General features: G+C 36.5%; 1 protein-coding gene across 1 annotated transcript in view; it reads right to left on the reverse strand.

Annotated features, from left to right (window-relative positions):
- Positions 1-15,600, reverse strand: part of Col1a2 (collagen type I alpha 2 chain) — a 35,177-nt gene that overhangs the window by 15,361 nt on the left and 4,216 nt on the right. Inside the window, exons 5-29 of the mRNA XM_046426378.2 lie at positions 14,538-14,630; positions 13,216-13,269; positions 10,189-10,233; positions 10,042-10,095; positions 9,904-9,957; positions 9,556-9,609; positions 9,100-9,153; positions 8,743-8,796; positions 7,142-7,186; positions 6,808-6,861; positions 6,661-6,705; positions 6,225-6,278; positions 5,612-5,710; positions 5,433-5,477; positions 5,220-5,318; positions 4,754-4,807; positions 4,524-4,631; positions 4,094-4,147; positions 3,891-3,989; positions 2,920-2,973; positions 2,355-2,453; positions 1,899-1,952; positions 1,357-1,410; positions 1,149-1,202; positions 820-873 (exon numbers count right to left, since the gene is read on the reverse strand). Of these exons, the coding sequence (XP_046282334.1) occupies positions 820-873; positions 1,149-1,202; positions 1,357-1,410; positions 1,899-1,952; positions 2,355-2,453; positions 2,920-2,973; positions 3,891-3,989; positions 4,094-4,147; positions 4,524-4,631; positions 4,754-4,807; positions 5,220-5,318; positions 5,433-5,477; positions 5,612-5,710; positions 6,225-6,278; positions 6,661-6,705; positions 6,808-6,861; positions 7,142-7,186; positions 8,743-8,796; positions 9,100-9,153; positions 9,556-9,609; positions 9,904-9,957; positions 10,042-10,095; positions 10,189-10,233; positions 13,216-13,269; positions 14,538-14,630 (1,587 nt within the window). The remainder of the gene's footprint in view (positions 1-819; positions 874-1,148; positions 1,203-1,356; positions 1,411-1,898; positions 1,953-2,354; positions 2,454-2,919; positions 2,974-3,890; positions 3,990-4,093; positions 4,148-4,523; positions 4,632-4,753; positions 4,808-5,219; positions 5,319-5,432; positions 5,478-5,611; positions 5,711-6,224; positions 6,279-6,660; positions 6,706-6,807; positions 6,862-7,141; positions 7,187-8,742; positions 8,797-9,099; positions 9,154-9,555; positions 9,610-9,903; positions 9,958-10,041; positions 10,096-10,188; positions 10,234-13,215; positions 13,270-14,537; positions 14,631-15,600) is intronic.

The raw sequence follows: 15,600 nt of genomic DNA on the forward strand, positions 1-15,600 counted from the left end.
AACTCTCAGTGGTCTATGAATATCTACAAAAAGAGAAGTCCGTTGATATCAAAGATGTATCTATTCTAGGACAGGACCTGGTATCAGAAAATTTAAATTTACATTATTTAGTCCATTGTCTTTAAAAAAGTGACAAAGCAGACTATCTCTTTTGATAATATGATAAATAATAATGAACACTATCAGACATTGCCTATTTTTAGCTATATAACAGACTGCCTTCTTAATAGAAATTATCATATTCTGTACATTACCTAGTTAATTGTATACCCAAGTTTATCTCTTTTATTACTGACCAGCTGTCTCCTTAATGTGCCCCACTGTTGACAAAGGAGACCAGGCCACAGAATGTAACTAAATTGAGGCACATTCATCACAATTACAGAGAAAATGACTCAGAACTCATGCTCTGATTGTGGATAGCACTGTCATGTCTGAATGCCAAGAAAAACATTAAAAACAATTTTTCAGGGTCCAGTTTGATGAAAAATCAGTGCATTTATGTTCTCACTCTAGAAAAGGAAATAATTTGTATTTTAACATTACCAAGAACAAAACAAAAAGTAAGGCTATTACATAAAATATTCATTGATAGATTTTACTTTCATAATGTGATGTTTCATTGAATCCATAAAACAAAGTAATTTGAACTAATATCAGTAACTCATTTCACTCTCTCCTTCAGCACCAACATAGACAGAACACTATCATTAACAGACGAAATATGAAACTTCCTTTTACATACTGTAATTGTGTTGCAATAGGGCATTAAACAGAAGGAAATTCTCAAGTGAATTTACTATCACTTGTTTTACTCACCCTTTCTCCTGGTTTGCCAACTTCACCGGTGGTACCTGAGGGGCCAGGCAGACCCTAAATGCAAAGAAACACAAATCTCAATCTTATGATAATATACAGGGGATTTTCTAATACTCTGGGTTTGGTAGGAGGGGAAACAACCTATTAAGTGTTATAAAACCACTATTAAGTGTTATAAAAGCACTCCACCAAAGTTTGTTTTGAAAAAAAAATGCACTCTCTGCTTTAGTTCTGAAGCCATAATATATGTGATGGGGAAAAGGAGACAGTGAATCATAGGTGAACCATCTGGCCAAGGCAGTGTTTCGTATTTTTTTTTTTTTACTCACCTGGAAGCCTGGAGGACCAGCCGGACCCTGTTCACCTTTGCCACCTTGGACACCCTGAAAGTGACAGCAGAGATAGTATCAATAGAGACATTAGCCACATTGCTGTCTAGCTATATTATTTATGGACTGGAAAATGGAGAAGGTTGTTTTGAGGGATTAGGTACATTCTACTACTGCAGAAGAGCACAGGAGAGGGAGAAATACTCACCTGGGGTCCAGGGGGCCCCTGAGCACCATTGTTTCCATCAGGACCAGGAGCACCCTAGAAGTGTTCAACAGAAAGACCAATGGTTACATGTAAGCCAGGCAGTTCAAAATGCTTCAGAGCATCATTGAAGTGAGTTCCTCAAAGCAAATTTGTCATTTTAGCATGAATTATACTCACTTCGCCAAAGCCTGAATACTGTCTAGTAAATTTCCATATGGTTCGAGGGAAGTCCACGGATGGAAGGCAATTTATAAAGGCCAGAGAATACTACTAAATATTTATATTCTTTTAATCCCAAGATGAATAAAATAAAGACTAAATGCTTTTGTAAGTATCTTTGACTTAACATATATTCTGATTTGTTATAGCTCATTGCTTTATATGTGTGGTTAAAGAAAAAAAGACATTTCATGATGGTAAAAGGACCCTTGGGGATACCCTCTGGGAAAGAAAGTGACAGAAAGATATCAGATGGCCTCAAAGGATGTATGTTTCTTGGGTGAATTCTACATGAATAGATATGTACAACAGTTAGCACCTACCCGAGCACCAGCAAGTCCAGGGTGACCTTTATCACCACTTTTGCCAGGATCACCCTACGATAAAAATGAAAACAAAACAAAATAAAAAATGATCATATTACACATTTAATGTCGAATGAGCCATACCAATTTTGAAATGCTAATTTCTTGCTTGTGTGTGTGTGTGTTTTAGATTCCTAGTCCTGAATTTGTATTATCTAAGGCATGATCCATCATCAGGCAGCTCTGGGTACAGTAAGGGGCACCTGTGTCTGAGGAGGCAGTGACTCAGGAGATGGATTTTCAGCAGGTATGTAAAGGATAAATCCCTTTACTGTAGTGAGTGCCCTTCAGTTTTCCTGTGCTGAAAGGACATGCCTTGAGGTACTTTGGACTGATGAATGGGAGAAAATACTAGATCTTTGGTGAACTGTAGCAAAAAATTGATGAGGGAGAGAAAGTTGTGATGATTCTTACAGTGGGTCCTTTGGGTCCGGGGAATCCGATGTTGCCAGCCTCGCCTCTTGCTCCAGCTGGGCCAATTGGGCCGGGCCTGCCGTCAATACCAGGGAGACCCTGAAACCAGAGTTTCATATTTAAAGTTTACTCTGCATCAGCATGGCCTCCCTACCTCAAACTCATGATGCTTCCTGGGATAAAACAGAATAGCTTTCTGGATGCACAGAGCTTCTTGTATACAGCGCCAATAAATTATGAATCCATTTTCCTTTTCTAAATAGATGTCGGTACACACACGGCCAATTCAATCTCATATGTACATAATTTTCCTCTCTCCCCCACCTCTCTGTACCCTTGTCACCTGCTTCAATTTTCCCTGCCACGTTTTTCTCTTCCCTTTTCTGCTTTCAGTCCTGCGTTCATTTGGACTCCATAATTACAATCTATTACTTTGCATTCCCAGATGATGTAGGTGGCTGATATTTATTTTCAATGTATGCATGTATAAATAAGCCACAAAATAGACTTGATAAGGGTGCAATAAGTGTCCTTGAAAACATAATGGAAAATGAGCAATACTTACCACAGGACCTTCTTTACCAGCTGGGCCAACATTTCCAGGGGATCCAGGAAGACCCTATAAAACAAATGAGGAAGCTTTCATGTTGGCACTTTAACTCACATACTTGAGGCTCAGATTAATTGAAATCTCACAAAAGCACTTTCCCCTCCAATTTTTGTTTGTTGCCGAGGGTAAATCTTTAGGGATATTAGCCACTAGTCTGGAGGTATGAAAAGAGCCCTGAAATTTTTCTTCTATTTTTTGTGCCTTTCCCTTTATTGAATTTTAGTGAAACTGATCCATTTATAGATATCACAAGAAACTGTTAAGCAACATGCTATATGGGCAAATGTATCATGCTATTTACCTCATAATAGAAAAAATAATACTTTTAGTAAGCAATTTCCAAAGTGGATTTTTATTGCTATATTTGGTATCCCTATTACATGTTTATGGTACAATTATAGTTGATATTCACCCATAAGAGATAATGGAGCAAAAAAATTACTCTATTGCTATGGATTAGAGTGTCTACAGATCTAAAGGTCATTTCTCCATAGCTAGTGTGATGCTGAATACATTACAGCACTTTGTGATTGCTTGAAAAATGATTTCACTTATGAATCTAATAAACTAATAATGTATAGCCCTAATACATTTCATGAACACCTTATATAAAACTTACAAATTAAGATAAAAGATTCATGCTAATAGGAGAACCAACCTAATTTGGATAAATTAAAGTAGATCTATGCTTCCAAAGAATAGATCAAGCCATTGTATCAAGTATAATAAATAGGAAATTGATGAACTAACTAAATACATTAAAAAATCTACAGAGCTTTGATAAAGTTAAATTAAAAATTAAATTAAAAAGACATCTGTCGGCAAGTCTAGCAACAAATTTGCTTTAGATGTTTTTGTTATCTTCAATTTTAGCCAACAATATACACTGCCAGATGTGACTTGCTCAGAATATATCTGAAACTTACTCTGGGTCCCATGAGACCAGGCTCCCCAGGGCGACCAGAGTCTCCATTGGGACCTCGAACTCCAGCAGGGCCAGTTGCACCACGATTACCAGGAGGTCCCTATTGAAAAGAAAGGGGCAGAGAAAGAAAATGATAAAGCTAGTGACCCAGTCACCAGAAGAGTGTCAAGTTCCTTCCAGGGAAATGAGGGGTAGACTACTAACCATGACACCAGCTCTGCCATCAGCTCCAGGAAGACCACGAGAACCAGGATTACCCTGCAAGAAAGTACATGAAACAGAAGGGAATTAGAGAAAACCCTGGAATCTGATCAGGCACAGTTTATGAAACCATGGCATGTTTTGTGTCTGTATCTCTCTAAGGCTGAGATACAGACACAAACCAAGCCAAATCACTTCACCCAAACCCCAAAGGAATGCGTGGATGAGCATCCTGCAAAAGTAGGTCAACATTGTTTTCAGACCAATTTAAAAACATACCAAATTGGGAGTCACTGATTTAATAAAACAGATGGAAAGCAGATGCTTCTTTCATCTAGAAAAAGCACTCCCAGTAATTTTGACAATTTCCAATGAAGGGTTATCCTCATCTGCCTCTGGAGTATCTAGGTGTTAAGGAGTATATGGAACCTACTCTCAGTCCAGGAGGTCCTGCGGGACCAGCGGATCCAGGTTCACCATTGGGGCCTCTCTTTCCTTCTTCACCACTGGGACCAGGAGGACCTTGGGGGCCAGCAGAACCCTGTTGAGTGAAAAGAATAGGAGAAGGGAATAGAAAAGAATTTTTAAAATATTATATCCAGCTAAAGAAACTGGATTTAAAGGATAACAACTCCACAGAATTGTGATTATAGAACTACTTACTGGCTCTCCCTTGTTACCACTCTCTCCTTTGGAGCCAGCTGGACCAGGCTCACCCTAGGAACCAATACAAAACAGTGGTCAAAACTCTCTTACAGACAAATTTTCTGGAATATTTATAAGTTAAGGTAAGGAGAAGCTTAGGTTCTCTAAGGGGTTTCAGTATGACCCAGTTCATGCTCAAATGGCCTACAGGGGAACAGCATTGGTGGAAAGATCAGACTGAGGTTGTAGAACTTGGTCTCATCTATTTTTACATTAAGGTTACATTAAGGTTCTGATGTTTGCAGGAGGAATGCATCTGTGTGTGTGTGAGGAAGAGGGAATGTACATACATATGCATACAGTTTACAAACTAAAAATGCCAACGAAGGAAAAATAAAACTGTTAAGAAAAAGTCTAGATAGTGATAAAATGATGGTAGCCCTAGTATTTCAGGATGATGAAAGCCACAGTTATGACCACTTACAACAAGTCCTCTGGCACCAGTAGCACCAGCAGCACCAACAGGACCAGGAATACCACGGGGGCCAGGGAGGCCAGGAGCTCCAGCAACACCAGGAAGACCCTGTTGAAGAAAAGCAAAACCTGGTCCATCATGTGATGATGAGCTGTAGAGGCAGCACTTATTAAATTTCTTTAAAACCATAATAGCACATTTTAGCTACCCAAGTATACTCACAGCGGCACCCTTAGCACCAGTAAGGCCATTGGCTCCAGGATTACCCTATGAGAAAGAGGAAGAAGGATATCAATTCACTGGAATATATCTGATCGTCTTCAATTCCACCTTCATTTCTCTTTTTTATTTTTTTCATTGCCTTCTTCTACTTTATAAGATAAACAACAACAGCTACTTACAGGAGGTCCAACTGGGCCAGAAAGACCAGGAAGACCCACTTCACCACGAGGACCAGCAGGACCAGAAGGACCAGGGTTACCCACAGGTCCAATTTCACCCTAAAAGAGAAAATGACAATGAACAATCAATCGGCCAGCAAATAATGAAACAGCACATCCCTGTTATTAGGACACCAAATTTTGGTAAAACTTCTTCAGAATTGCAATCATTTTCCTTATCTCATTTGTAACCCCAAGATTTGGGGTTCTTTTCCTACTTTTTTTTAGCCTACTTCTGCCACTTGGCAGAATTCAGATTACTACCTGTTGCTATCATTGCTACCTTGACTCCACCTCTGACTCTCTGTGGCCGACTGGTTCTCAGTCCTGACTAGTCTGGGCCCCCATAGAATCAATTTCCAAATTGCCAGTGATCTTTATGCTCATAGTGTACAAGTGCAGAGAGATGATTGATTTTGAACTTGAAGTGGAAAATCCATCATCCTCTATCCATTTTGAAGGGGACACAATTAAGGTAACTATTCTGTAATTATCTCTGCCAACACAGTTCTGATCTTTCACATCAGAGTAAAAAGTTTATCAAGGCAATGATTATAGGCACTAGTGTTTTTACCTTGGGACCAGGGGCACCTGGGAAGCCTGGGGGGCCAGCAGATCCAATGGGACCCTGGAATCAAAGCAGAAAAAGAAATTTCCTCTAAGAAAACTGAAAAGGCAACAGCAACAGAAGAGAGAAGCCGTTTAGAGTGTCTTGATCTTATCTGATATTGGCAAAGAAAGAATTGGCTGCTAGCCTGTAGACATGACGGTCATATTCAGGGAAGGCAAAACAGGCGTCCAAAGTAGGGTGGATTTTACTTTATACATCCACCAATAGCCTCAGGTATTTGGAAGTAGGCTATGCTACTTACAAATGGAAACTTCAAAAGACCTCCCAGAACATTTGGTAAAGTGTCTGGAGTGATGTTATTTCATAGGAAATGAGTGAGGAAAGTGGCTACCACCACCACACTTTCAACCCTCCCAAATTCCCTAGTGTTAACACTTACAGCAGGACCCACGGGACCAACACTGCCATCACTGCCACGGGCACCCTATGAAGAAAATAAGAAAAAGAGTCAATAGAAAAGTTAAAGGGCAGCCATTAGAAGATTATTTTTAAAAAGGGTAAAAACAAACAAAAATGGGATACTTACAGCTGGGCCAGGGGCACCGACACGTCCTCTCTCACCAGGAAGCCCACGGGCTCCCTAGAAGCAAAAATCTTTTTAGTAAAATGCTAATCTTTAAAAAGTCATAGGCATCATTTGCCTTGTTCATTTTCTAACACACACAAAAATCCACTAAAAATTAATAGGTCTTATTCTAATACCAACTAAAAGGGAGTATAGTTTGATTAAGTATGCAGATTAGAAACATATCAAAGAATACAGTGCTGAGGGAAAGGGTAACTAGCAAAAACTTCAAGGAAGTTCTAGTTCACAAAGAGCACAATACCTTTAGATTTACAATAAAGTAATAAATACTTACTGCTTGACCTGGAGTTCCATTTTCACCTGGGGCACCAGGTTCACCCTGTGTTGAGAAGAAAGATTGAGTTTCTGATATATATATGTCAGAATATATATATATATATATATATATATATATATATATATATATATATCTTGATTGTGCAATTTTACCCTATTATTTCAATTTGAACCATTCACATAATTTTTAATGTTTTTTACACATAAAGATTGTTTCTCAATTATCTCCCACATGTGTGTTTTTAAAATTTGCTAAAATACAAGTTTTTATTTAAACATACCAAATGTCACGGTACTAAGGAAATGTGGTTATTTCCTTAGTCCCATTTTTCTCTTCATATACTGAACATCATTTAGACTAGGCTTATTTGTTTGGCATGATAATATAAAAAAGAGATGGCAGTATAATCATATTTATCCTCTTTAAAATTATTTTGAACACTCAACCTTACCATTTTCATAAAATATGCAAGACAATTTGAAGCTTCATAATATTTTTTAGAGCTGCAATACTTATTTCCGATCTATATTTTTATCCCTGGTAATGTCCATGGTGGCAGTGGAAGTGGTAGGTGATTTAATCCTATGGCATATGTAAAGAACTTTCCTTCAGTATAATCTGATTTAGATATGGAAAAAACATGCTATATGAGACCATTAAGGACCTTCATTTGTAGGATTCTACCTGAAGCAAGTTAGTTATGAATAAGCCCTGAAGTGAGCACCAGGAGTTTTAGCATGTGCCCTTCCAGCCACTAGATGTGTGACTTTGGGAGAGTCACTAGCTCTTGTCAAGCCTCAGTTTCCCTCTTCTGCAAAAAATGAGGGAGTCTACAAAGCTCCTTGCAGCCCTAACACTTTATGATACTGTGATTAGTAGTCTGAGCTGTTATATTGGGCCCCTGGGAGAATGAGTTTGACCTTATCCATTTGTGTGGCAGCTGGAAAGTTAGAACAGATTCTCCATATTCATGTTCATTTCTAGTCCCGCTAGTATTCGTTACTCATTAATTTGTAATTACGTTGGTATTCACTTTAATATCACATTATCTCCTTAATAGGAAAGAGAACATTTTATAGTTGAAAACGCTGTCAGAGAAGAGCCTAGCCAAGAGATAACACACTTCTGAGACTTTAATTACCTAATTAAAAATTTTTTGAGTGTGCACAGATAAATCACAGGAAAGAGGTTGAAAAGTGTATTGTGACATGAATGTACCTATCTAATTAGTGCATGGCAAAGGATAATTTACAGTTTAAAATAACACGTGATGTTCTAATATCTGATTATATGTTTATTTACTTTTATTTTGGTTGCAGAGATCGATTGAGATTATAGGAAGAGGAAAGGAAATGGAGGAAGAAACTATTGACATTATTTTTATCTCAACTGTTTAATAGATATTTAACTAAATAAACATTAATAATTGGCCTTTTGTCATAGAATCTCATAGTCCACACCATTGAGGGGGTTGAAACACAGAAGAGGAGACAAGATACCATTTACAATTTGGGTAGTCCTCAGCATAAATATACTTTTTGTTGCTAGGATGGGGAATTTTAATAAGTTGTTTACAAACTTTCTAATTCAATATTTACCTTCACACCTTGAGCACCAGGCTGTCCCTTCAATCCATCCAGACCATTGTGTCCCTGAAAGGCAATCCTTATTATTAAATGCTATCCCATTTATAGTGCTTTCTCAAATCAAAATCTTCTATCTTTGCAATAAATATCTCCCTGGCGAATCCTGTGATTGCTTTCTTAGGATGGACTCCAGTGCTCCAGCTCCAGGTGAGCTGGATCCAGGGCACCAGGTAAGTCACCTAAACAAACTCCCAGAATGTGGAAGCAAGAATGTGTCATCCAGGAGTTTAAATACAATTGAACCCCCCACCCCCACCCCAACCCAAATAATCAGCATTTTTTTCTCATCTGGGCAAAGAATGTGCTCACCCTAATGCCCTTGAAGCCAGGAAGTCCAGGAGTTCCAGGGAAACCACGAGCACCCTTAGAAAGAAACACAGAAGAATATGAATAATATTTTTGGCACAAATGAAAGGACAATGACTCCCTCCTTCCCAAGAAATTCTCACTTAAGTTCAAGCTTGGAATCAAAGGCTATAATGTTTTAAAGCACAGAGCCACAACTAGCTCTAACATGAATAGCTAAGACTATGTTATTTGTGGAAAACAGTTTTCTTGCTTATGCAGGCTTGTTACCATTATATTACATTATTTGCATTAATAGAAATGTATGCATTCTTTCCCAGGTTCTGTCAGATGCCTTTAAGTAGTGTGACAAGCATAAGTAATGTCTACAGTACTATTTAGATGGATGTTTGCCTGAGCAACTATCTTATCTGTGAGACCTCTGACATTTGGATTATACACTGTTGTAAAAAGTCTCACCTGTGGTCCAACAACTCCTCTCTCACCAGGTCGTCCAGGTTTTCCAGGGTGACCCTAAAACATGAAAGCATCATAGGGTCAACCTCAACTTGGTAAACCATCAGACAAAAGTAGGGGCATCTTGGTTTTTCACAATAGAAGAGAAAGGTATCACATAAAAATGTGAATTCAAGTACTTCTTTAATTAACAATTATATTTCCCTAAATACAAGCAAGTTAATTAATATTTCATTAACAATAATATTTCCCATATGAGGAGAGTTATGTCAAGCATATTTTGGAAGAATATTAAATTTAGATCTGGGGTATTTAAATGGTGTTTTGGAAGTCCTTCAGGTAAGCACTTACATCCTCACCAGCCTTGCCAGGAGCACCAGGTGGACCACGAGCACCTGCAGGACCCTAAGGAAAGAGGAGACTCATTATTTAGTTAAGGGAATATGTCCAAATTTCCTGAAAAAAAATTTATCACAAAAATGTACTCACAGTCTGACCAGGTTCACCAGGCTCACCAGCAGGTCCTTGGAAACCTTGAGGGCCCTAAAAGAACAAAAATAAAAGTAACATTCCAAACTTTATTTTTTTAATTCTCTCTTTTTTGTAGAAGAAAGATTATGAGCTTTCAATACTTACAGGGGCTCCAGCTGCACCTGGAGGGCCTCTAGGTCCCATTAAACCCTATAAAGATGACAGATATGGTTAGCACTGATAAGTTGTCATGGCCTTGGATGAATTAGCTAAGACACTACTGTGCCACAGATATTTTGTGATAGACAAAAGAACAGAACTGTCCAGTTTTTATTTCATAGTTTTTGTTCTTTCCAAAGAACCCATGTTTTCCCCACTTTCTCTCCCTTTGATTCTCCTTTTCTCTCAACCTGAATTAGTGAAACTCAATGAGCTCTGGATAGGATGGTCATAGTTCCCTTAAAATTGTGCACAATTGTGCATATTGAGGTTGTTCTGATTCAACGAAGTGAATTGGTCTTTGCACAAGTACAGAATGTATGATTGCCTTCTATCAGCTGACAAAGAATTTCATTTAGATTCCCTTGATCATATGTCATCTTCCAATGTCATACTTAGCTAAGAAATTGATATTTTTATTGCCACAAGGGGCATAAATTGAAAAGGATCAAAAGTCCTTCTTAATGATTACAGGGAAGTGTGTTATAACCTTATAGCTCCTTTAAGGGCTGTTGGTGACTGATGAAAATGTCAAAGGAAAGTGGATGTAATGAGGGGTGAAGGAACAATGAAATATTATTGAAACAGCCTACTAGAAGAGTCCAGCCTATGATATTAGTATTGAAAATATGGCCCAAATGACAGCAGATTGTTTCCCCGTTGTTCTTTATTCTGTAATACCAAAAGAAGGTAAAACAGAATGTTACTGGTTTGCAAGCTGAATACATACTCTTGACCCCCCTTTGCAGTAATCAATGCCTGGATGAGCTCATCTATGAGACCCATCCCTCATAATGCTGAAAATATTTCTCGTGCATGTCTTGAGCAATTTGTTTATGACAGATCAACTGAGGGGACTCTTCAGTCAAATGGCCCCACTATATTAATGCCTATAGTGAAACCCTATAAATGTTATTTAAAATGCACATTATTTTAATTATAGGAATTATTTGTTTGGTTTTGGAAATTGGCTTCAACATTAAAAGAAGCTGTCTCTCTTCAATAAAAATAATTTTTAGATATACATTCAAATAATTTCCTTTGCCATCATAAATTTTTAATATTGTATTTATTCATTTTTCCATGTATTTGCAACAATTTCATTTACATAAAAGGTAGTTTATTTTGTAGGGACTGTGAGACACACTATGATTACTCATTAATTCAGAAAAGAACCCTGTGGGGTTTTAGAGTTATTGATTTTCCAACATGGAAAATTATTTTAATGCTTTATTGCTGCCTATCTTCCCTTTTTGTGAAACACATATCTGTTGATTACATATGTCTGAGCATGTGTGTGGATGTGCAAGCTTCAATTATATTTCACTGATATTTAAAAGTAAAATACTCTGCTTTATGCCCCCCAGAGAGATTTTCCAAAGACAGGGGAATCTGAAATTCATATTAATTTTCCCAGTTGATATGTGCTTTTGGTTTTAAAATGACATCCACAGTCACTTTATTTTATTTCCCCCTTTGCTTCTTCTTGAGAAATAGGTACTGCTTCACAACTAACTAATGTCCAGCATTAGCAGAAACAGCTAATTTCATACATCTAATACAAACAAAGCCAAAAGAACCCCCCCCACATACATATTCATTTAAGATATGAGCATTCTAAATTACCAGGAAAAATCATGAAATTGGAAAACATCAATTAAAGGTACATTATTTCTCAAGTCAGATTTTAATTTACAGAAAATATTATCTTGCCCTTATAGTATATTAGCTTATTGCGGACCATTAGTTCCAGTAGAATATCTTTTGAATATAGAGCACTGAATGCGTGGTCCAGGTAAGATTTATATTTTAAAGACCATACTCACTTTGCGCAGATAAATATCTTTGGAAACAAGTAATTGGAATCACCAAATTGTGTGTGTATCTATGTGTATTAAATTCTGCAATGCTTAATCAAACTAATATTTTTTACTGCTGGTAATTTCCCCCTCATTTGCATATATATATATAGTATACATTTTGCATGATCATATCAGTTTTTTGCCTAACACATCTCACTAATATTTGGTAGAGGCTTCATTCGTTTAAAAGGTCACCGTCACCAACATAAGCTCCTATGGAATTTTTATAAACTTTTACTCAAATGATAGGATATGTTCCCATATTTTGTGCTGAGTGATAGAAGGGCTAAATTTTACTCATATTGTCTTCTACATCAATTTGTCATTGATATTCTAACAATAGGGTTTTTTTTTTTTAATCAAAATGGAGAAAAAAGAAAAAATTCTAACATTGTCAACTCCTTGAGGGAGAGTCAGAATCTGTCATTCATTCATGGCTATCTCTCCAAATGCATACTACCATTAAGAGTCCATTGAATGCCTCTGATAAAACTCTTGTGATTAAATGAACATTATATATGAGAACTAGGAACATGAGCCACGCTATTGTTGGCTACCTTACATCTTGCCTGGTGGTTAATTCTAGTTCTGCATGACCTTGGGAAAAGGGATTGAAGTCTCTAGTCATAAAATAAATGAACCAGATTAGAACTTGTTGATCCTTTCCACCAAGTTCAGGGAACTTAAGAAATAAATTGCTCTATATTTCTAAGTGTTGCTTAATATTCTAAACAATGTTAAGAAATGTAAAAAAAAGTGAATTGAAATTTTAATATTTTGAATGAAATTGACTTGCCTAAGTTATGGTTATGACATCCAACGATTATTTCTTGGACATAAATATCTCACTTATTTTATTTTATTTGAGCTATGTTATTTTTAAAAAATGTATTGGTTAATCTATTTTAATGAGGCTTGTTTGTAGAGAAAATTGACATTTAACCTAGGCTTGGGTTTTGACATATTTAAATACAGAAAGAATCATTGTTTTTATTTGATCTAAGGTTTGAATGTTTACCTAAGTAGCTAAATGTATGGCACTGCAAAATTTACCATAAAATAAATTCTAAATAGTATATATTTTTGCCAAGACAAAAAGAGATAAGCATACCATTGGTCCAGGGCCCATTCCAACTCCTTTTCCATCATACTGAGCAGCAAAGTGCTAGAAGGGTGGAAAAAAAAAGTACATGTGTAAATATATATTTACTGGTCATGCAGCTCATTTTTTCTATTCTACTTGTAAAGTTTTTTTGTTGTTGTTGCTATAATTAGTTTACAATTCCAAACTGAAAATAGATTTCTAAAAACTCAGGAGAAATATAAGTTTAAAATAGAGTCCACACCTAGTCTGAAGTTCAGAGCCTTCCTGTCTTATTTTTCATACTTCTCTTCTGCTCTGTTAACTCAGTTTATTTGCCCCTAACCCTTACCTACATCTGCAGTGAGAAAGGGAAGCTTCCTAAACTTTTAAAGTGTCCTAGAGCCATGAATAAATTAAGCAGAGATCAAGAGGACACCTTTGCATTTTCACCTGTTGCCCTTTCCTACAAAACTCACAAAAAATAACTGAAAGACCTTTTTCTTGCTGGAGTTTCAGAAAGGATATAAAAAGTTTTCAAGTTTAGAGGAAAATTAAATTAAAATGCCCCTTGGAAGATTAAACTTTTAACAAATAGTTCACAGTAATAACTTTACTGTTAAAGATCTCTTTTAGAGTGGTAGCTCTATTAAAGAAGGTGCTTTTTAATGTACTCAGTAGATAAGCAATCATAATAAGATCTTTGGGGAGAAAGGTCTTATTTTACTGGCATACAGTTGGGTATTAGAATCAGGCTTCTGATTCATAGTGCTAACCAATTAAGCAAATATGTTTTCCTTCCTGCAGTGAGGCCATTTGGCACTCATACCATTGTTAAAGACATAAAGCTAAAAGAAGATATTAATGAAAAAGGGAAATGTACTTTTCTCAAATTAGTTTCAAGCAAATTAAACCTAAAACCACTTTGAATGTTGGTTCAGCAGACTTCAAGCCAAGAAGAATAAAAAAGGGTAGGATGTTTGTGAAATTGCTTAAGATCAGGGATTTCACTTATGTAATTCAATCTAATCAAACTTTTTAATAATGCAACACCTCTTATTTGTGCCTTACTGAAAAAAGATATTAAATCCCCAAATTAAATAATGGCGCTGATGGCTGCAGCTACCTTCAGTGAACACAAAGACCAGTCCTATAATTGACAAGAGTTCACAAAGAGAACAGGCAAAGCAGAAACTTGAATGAAGAAACCCAAGAAATGAAATAAAATATACTAATTTCCAAAGAGCAGACTTTCCCTTAATTGCTAAAAATAAATTCTATAATAAGCCTTCTTCCAACAGAAGTATAAGAAACTAAGTTATAAAAAGTAAAAAGTACTTAAGACACCTTACCCCGCCAAGACCAGGGGGGCCAGGAGGGCCAGGTGGACCAGGAGGGCCATTGGTACCATCTTCACCATCTTTGCCTGGGGGGCCTGGTGGACCCTGTTGTGTATAGAGTAAATTAAAGTAGGATTAGACAGGTTCCATGGAAACCTATGCAGTAAATGAAAAGGAGACCTAAGAATACATAAGGTAAAAGTAGTTGTTCAGACTTTTCAATGTACATGAAGGGTGGAAATTTAATACACTGTATTTATCATTCACTGAAATGTACTTAGGTATGGGTCTGTCTTAGAACAAACTTTAGAATAAACTTTAGTAACAGCAGGTAGTTTTCCTAAAGGAATATCTTAGTCATGGAATATTAATTTGAAGCGGAGGTCCAGTATTCAAACGAAGATAGAAATTATAGCTAAAGTGTATGCCCTTCATTTTTCATAATGCACAAAAATATACTATGTTTGTTGATGGCTGATTTCTGATTTTGATGAAGGCATTCAAGCAATTTGGTATGTTAAATGTGAATAGTAGATTAATTGATAGTCATTTTGTCAGAATATAGAAAATCTTGAAGATTTCCTATTATGAATACAATTTAAGTTGTTAAGGTAATTAACTGGAATAATTTATCTCTAATAAATTGTTTGAGTGGAATACATGTAAATCTGCACTTCAGGACAGATACAAGATATCAGCATTTATGTCTTAACGAAAGTATCCTATAATGCAAAATCTTGTAGTTATTATAAATGTCAAGTAAGCATTTCAGGGAGATCTAAGAAAGCCACAAATAAAATGTAAGGCTGACTTGTACATGTATGAATTTAGATAGAGAAACATGTTACTGACTATCACTTTATTATTATTCCCAAGCCATAGAAGAGATCTTACTTCAAAAGCAAACAGAACATATTAAAAAGAGGACTGTGTGGTGGTGCGTAGATACATTGCCATTATGTATGTGTCGGGCAGATCTATTAAAAACAAAGAAAGAAAGACCATACAAAGAATATGGCTGTCTGTAATAGTTTTTCTTTTTAAAGGATAATGTTGACCTAAAAAGAATATTGAT

Source organism: Marmota monax, unplaced genomic scaffold (genome assembly GCF_021218885.2).
Source record: "Marmota monax isolate L192 unplaced genomic scaffold, Marmota_monax_Labrador192_F-V1.1 WCK01_AAM20220418_F8-fsc00321, whole genome shotgun sequence".
Lineage (NCBI taxonomy): Eukaryota > Metazoa > Chordata > Mammalia > Rodentia > Sciuridae > Marmota > Marmota monax.